Source organism: Neovison vison, chromosome 1 (genome assembly GCF_020171115.1).
Source record: "Neovison vison isolate M4711 chromosome 1, ASM_NN_V1, whole genome shotgun sequence".
In the NCBI taxonomy this organism is placed as follows: domain Eukaryota; kingdom Metazoa; phylum Chordata; class Mammalia; order Carnivora; family Mustelidae; genus Neogale; species Neogale vison.
The window spans coordinates 168,716,501-168,722,500 of record NC_058091.1 but is presented as its reverse complement, the minus strand read 5'-3'; the positions used below and the strand labels follow the sequence as shown (position 1 = coordinate 168,722,500).

Sequence of the window (6,000 nt, the reverse complement as noted above, 5' to 3'; positions counted from 1 at the left end):
GACACTATGATGGTGGCACACTGTTTCATTCTGTGACTTTGGACTATGAACAACTTAAAGGTGAGATATATCTAATATTTCCATTTTAACTTCTCACAGCTCCTAGGACATTACTGTGCCCCTATAAACAATCAAAAAGTAATGAAACATTAACTATGTTCAAATCCTGGCTCTGCCCCTTGCTAGCTATGTGCTCTTGGGAAAATTACTTTATGTCTCCAACCCCGAACTGCCTCACCTATTAGACAGATACCAGATGTTATTAATAGAATCTACTGATTAAGATTACTGTCAGCATTAACTAATCTACTTAAAGCCTCTAGCACAAGGTCTGCTGCGTAAGAGTACTTAATGAACATGAATTGTCACTATTATTACTATTGGGCATCGTAGGCTGTTTCTTTTCAATGGATGCCCAAAAAGTCAGTAAGACACTTAAGTAACTTTTAACCAATTTTTCCTATTTGAAGTAGGGGCAGAAAAAGAAAAGTGCAGTACATAATCTTCCCAGGCAAGAGGCGATGGAGGTAGGAACCTGAATCTGAAAAGGGGGGCTTTCTTACAGGGTAGAGACTTGCAATCAGGTTGACCAGAACACATGGATACCTAGGAAGCAGGAATGTCAGCAATCACAGGGTAAGAAACCTGTACCTGGAAAACCCATTTCCACGTACTTCATAGTTTCTCTTTCCACAAGTCTTTAACAGAATTCATTTGGTAAATTTCATTTTGTGTAACTAAGACTAGAAAGAACAGGAAAAGAAATTCTGTTCTGTTCATGAACAAGTCAGAGACTCAGAAAAGTGTGCTCTTAAAATGAAAACTCAGATTTCAATCGGGGAAAAACGGAAACAATTTATAAGGAGGTGAAATTTTAGTATGGAGAAGCTTGCCAACAATTTCAAACAAAACTTTAGGCTACACTAAAGAGCACAATATGAGGACATTACTCCAACAAGAGAATTTTCACCCAAAGATGAGCAATTATAAAAAGTAATCCACAGGGGTGCCTGGGTGGCTCAGTGGGTTAAAGCCTCTGCCTTTGGCTCAGGTCATGATCTCAGGGTCCTGGGATCAAGCCCCATATCGGGCTCTCTGCTCAGCGGGGAGCCTGCTTCCCTCACCCCCCTCTTTGCCTGCCTCTCTGCCTACTTGTGATCTCTGCCAAATAAATAAATAAAATCTTAAAAAAAAAAGTAATCCACAACAAGTAATCAATTGCAAAATCTATCCAACTCTTCAGGAGTTAAGGAAAAACAAAATCCAGCACACATGGTTGAATTTTGAAAGAAAGGAGAGCAAAAAGGTGAAAGTGATGAGAAAAAATAAGTGTCAACTTTCACACAGTAAGCCTAGAATCTATTCTCAGACCTTGTAAGATGCTCAAAATAAACTACAGAATCTGAACTAAAACAAAGAGACTTAACTCCTTCATACTTTACGTTTAAGAAAATGGGCCCTGAAAGTTAAGGGCCATGATCAAAGCTGGAGAAGGAGGCAGTAAGACACAGGGAGTCAAATCCAACTTGCCTGCCTCTTCCTCCACACCAGGCTTTCTCTCAAATACATATTAAGAAACCATGATACCAGGTACAAAATGGGGGGGGGGAGGCAGAAAAACTAAGGAAGTGGGGGAAAAAAATCCTCTACTCAATGGTGAACAAAAGAACCCATAAAAACGGGTGCCTGGGTGGCTCAGTCGGTTAAGCCGCTGCCTTCGGCTCAGGTCATGATCCAGGGTCCTGGGATTGAGTCCCACATTGGACTCCCTGCTGCTTCTCCCTCTCCCTCTGCCTGCCACTCTGCCTACTTGTGCTCACTCTCCATCTCCCTGTCAAATAAATTTTTAAAATCTAAAAAAAAAAAAAAAACATAAAAATGTAAGTCAGGTACAAATTCTCATGTAAGTGAAAAGAAAGGATACACATTCAAAGTTCTTCATATACGTGAAAAGAAGAAAAGGCATTTGAAAATCACAAGGACCACTAGATAAACATTGTACTACCTTTAATCAAAGATAAAAATGGGAGGGAAAGTGCTAGGACATTCCCTAGAGGGTTTGTAGAGCACGAGGAATAGTGACTAGGGTCTAGAGGAGAAGGCAGGGTTGGCTGGCTTCCCTCAGCATCTTTTTTCTCTCTCCTTTCAGTGTTTCCTCATCTACTTTTTTTTGTCCTGATAACTTCTATCTTGCACTCTCCCCTGCCCCAGGTTTCTCCATTTGTTTCTCCATCCCTTAAACAATCGTGCTACTGGACAGAAGCAGATGTCATCCATTCTAAGGGACTGCTATTCTAAGGGTAATTTCTAAACGTCATTTCCATGTTAACTGTTCAGAATTCAAAACCCATTTGACCACAGAAATGATGGAGCTACAGAACTGTGTCTTTACAACAAATGCTTTCAGACAACCTCTTAGCAGCAACTCTTAACCCAAACAACAATGAAAACTGGAAGATTTCTGTAAGTCTGCATTGTGAAAATTAAGAAAGGGAAACCTCACTAAGTGGAACCACACTGTGGAAAGGGGATGTGAGAAAGGGAGACTGGTAGGACAAGCCCAACTACTCATGGCAGTTACAGGAAGAACTGTCTACTACAGACCCAGCTGAGGAGCCTCAAGAGGAAAGAAACTTGGGGGCACCTGGGTAGCTCAGTTGGTTAAGTCTGGTTAAGATTCAATCAGTCTGACTCCTGATTTCAGCTCAGGCCATGATCTCAGGGTTGTGGGATCAAGCCCTGTGTTGAGTTCCATGCTGGGTGTTGAGCCTGCTTAAGAGTCTCTATCTCCCTCTCCCTTTGCCTCTACCCCTTTTCCTCTCACTCTGGGGGGGAAAAAAAGGAAAGAAAAGAAAAGGAGCTTCCACTACAGGCCTCAACAGGAAAGCTTTATATTGCTGCTGCTTCTTCTACAAGAAATCAACCATCCCTGAAACCCAGCCAGTGAGAAACTGTCATCACCCTTCTGGCTTCTCTCTAACTTTGTTCAGAACAACCCCTCCCAACTTCCTCCTCCTCCACAAAATCATGCTCCTCTCTTTTCTTTGTTGGACTTGCAGATGGTTTTGTAGTAGCTTACTTGTCCCAGCCTGCAACCCCCTACTTCCAAAGAAACCCACCTCTTGCTCGCAAAGTAACTGGCAGTTTTATTTCTAAGGTTAAAGGCAGCAACTACATTTGTCAGGGAAGCCTGACTACATGGACATGAATCTATTTCTAGTATTTATTTATTTTACTGTGAACATCCATGGTTACCAGAAGAAATATTGTGATTAAATGTAATGCCTGTACCTTATGAGGGATATTACATAACATATTTCAAATATACCCTAAAATGTCTCTAAAATCTGAATCTCAAAATCCACTTGTTCCAAGTGTTTTTGGTTAAAGGATTATGGCTCCGTACTCTTTTCATCTGCAAGTGCAGTATTTAACTTATCCAGATGACTATGATATGGGCATGCCCAAAATCTACCACTGTTTTACAGTCCTGGCCTCAGTGATGTTCAAAATACACGTTCACCTAAGCTAAAGCCCATCTTCCTCTAATGTATCATTGTGGGCATTCAAAAGCCAGACATTCCTACATCAGATACTTTCCTCTTAGGACCTGTCCTGCTGTTTGTTACAAATACTGACCTGATAATCTTTTGTCTTCTCTCTTCTTAACCTAAACCCTGGTAAGCTGAAATTTTATCTTTCTTCCCCATCCCTGGTTCTTAACCAGAGGTCATTCTGCTCCCCAAGGAACACTCTGGCACTGTCTAGAGGCATTCTGGGTTGTTAAAATGGTGGGTGGAGTTGCTCCTCTGCGTAAGGTTAGATATGCTACAATACACAAGGCAGCCCTCCAAAATAATTGTCCAGTTTGAAATGTTAGTAGTGCCAATATTGAGAAACCCTGCTATATATAGCAATCCCATCATTCTTATCCCCAAAATGAAATTGTTCCACGTAATTTTAAAATTGAGCCCTTCAAACTGGATAGTTCAAATGACTTTTTCTCTCTGTGGTCAGTGGTCCTCAAATATAGGACCATTTTACTTAGTCAATTTTTTTTTAATTTTATTTATTTGACAGACAGAGATCACAAGTAGGCAGAGAAGTAGGCAGAGAGAAAGGGGGAAGCAGGCTCCCCACCCAGCAGAGAGCCCATACAGGGCTCGATCCCAGGAGCCTGAGATCATGACCCGAGCTGAAAGCAGAGGCTTTAACCCACTGAGCCACCCGGGCACCCCTATTTAGTCATTTTTAATCACCAGATTCTTAAGCTGATAGGAAAGAAAACAATGATTATGTATTCTAAAGTTACCATTACAGTATAGTAACATTAAAAGAAATAGTTCTGTAGGGGCGCCTGGGTGGCTCAGTGGGTTAAAGCCTCTGCTTTCGGCTCAGGTCGTGGTCTCAGGGTCCTGGGATCGAGCCCCACATCGAGCCCCGCATTGGGCTCTCTGCTCAGCAGGGAGTCTGCTTCCTCCTCTCTCCCTCTGCCTGCCTCTCTGCCTACTTGTGATCTCTGCCAAATAAATAAATAAAATCTTAAAAAAAAAATAGTTCTGTAGGGCGCCTGGGTGGCTCAGTGGGTTAAGCCGCTGCCTTCGGCTCAGGTCATGATCTCAGGGTCCTGGGATCGAGGCCCTCATCAGGCTCTCTGCTCAGCAGGGAGCCTGCTTCCTCCTCTCTCTCTGCCTGCTTGTGATCTCTCTCTGTCAAATAAATAAATAAAATCTTTAAAAAAAAAATAGTTCTGTAAATAATTGTACTTATTATCTTTAGTCCATCCATTCTTTTTTAAAAAAGGAGACTAGTTTCTACGAAAAAAGAAAACATTTTCCTCCAGCAAGCAACTTCAACTTTTAAACTATTTTTCTTACACTTTAAATTTTACTTTTTTTTTTTTTTTTAACCCCTAACAGAAACGGCAAAGAGCTGAGTTTGGTACAGACATGAATCAGTTTATCTACAATATAATTAAGGATGTGAATCTAAAACAGTAGTGACTACTTAAATGGAGTCAGGAACATTTCTCTTTTTTGGTAAATAATTATGTTTAAATAAGAAAAGCTATCAGCTTACCCTTTACTTTTAGAGACCAAACCAAGAGATTGACTCAATCGATGAATAAAGGCTCTTTCAGTGCTGGTCAAAGAGGAAGGAAATTCCATTTCTACGTGAAAAAAAAAAAAAAAACATACACACACACACACAAAGGACCATTTGGGAATACACAATTTTCTATAAAAGTGCTTCAATAAACATACAGATATAAAATATGAAAAAAATGGGCCCCGGTGTGGCTCAGTCAGTTAAGCACACGACTCTTGATTTCTGCTCTAGTCATGATCTCCGGGTTGTGAGACTGAGTTCTGAGTGGGGCTCCACGCTGGGCATAGAGTCAGCTTTGGATTCTCTCTCTCCCTCTCTCCCCCCCTCCCCCAATAAGCATTCTTAAAAAAAAAAAAAAATCCTGTAAGCATATGTGATTTTATGTAAAAAGGCATTTTCACATTCTGTGAAAAGGTCATTTTATGTGTGAAGTAGTGATTAATTCAACTAACTGCTGAATGTCTACCAGAGTCACCATATTAGTAAAAATTAAATCTAAATGTGATAGAGGACTCTCCTGTTCACCAAAGATTATTCCTCTTATTTGTACTAGAATCTTCAATTTGGTAAGATGACTAACTATGAACCTATTTTCCTAATTTAACTTAGTTGAGTCCTGACTTGCTTAATTCACAAAAGGTTCGTTTCCTTCTGCGATGAGCGATGCTCAAGCATTATAAATGCTCAATGTCAAACTCCATTGTCTTGCTTTCAAAACTGTCTAGAATTAATATTTCACTATCGCAGAGGGGACATGTTGCTTTCCTATTGCTGAGGCTTTGCTTACGGCAAACGGACTCGACCCAAGTCATTGCCTGTTCTGGGCTGTAAGGTTCCAAAGTCAAGGGCCTCCTACCTAGGCCAGCATGGACTGGTAGGACACTATGTTGT

The 6,000-nt window shown here is 40.9% G+C and overlaps 1 protein-coding gene across 3 annotated transcripts in view; it reads right to left on the bottom strand.

Annotated features, from left to right (window-relative positions):
* The window catches only part of YTHDC2 (YTH domain containing 2), a 76,310-nt gene that overhangs the window by 69,358 nt on the left and 952 nt on the right, over positions 1–6,000 (bottom strand). For 2 of the 3 annotated variants that reach the window (XM_044262992.1, XM_044263000.1), the window contains exon 2: positions 5,080–5,170. In XM_044262992.1, the coding sequence (XP_044118927.1) occupies positions 5,080–5,170 (91 nt within the window). The remainder of the gene's footprint in view (positions 1–5,079; positions 5,171–6,000) is intronic. The other variant, XM_044263008.1, reaches the window with a different exon arrangement.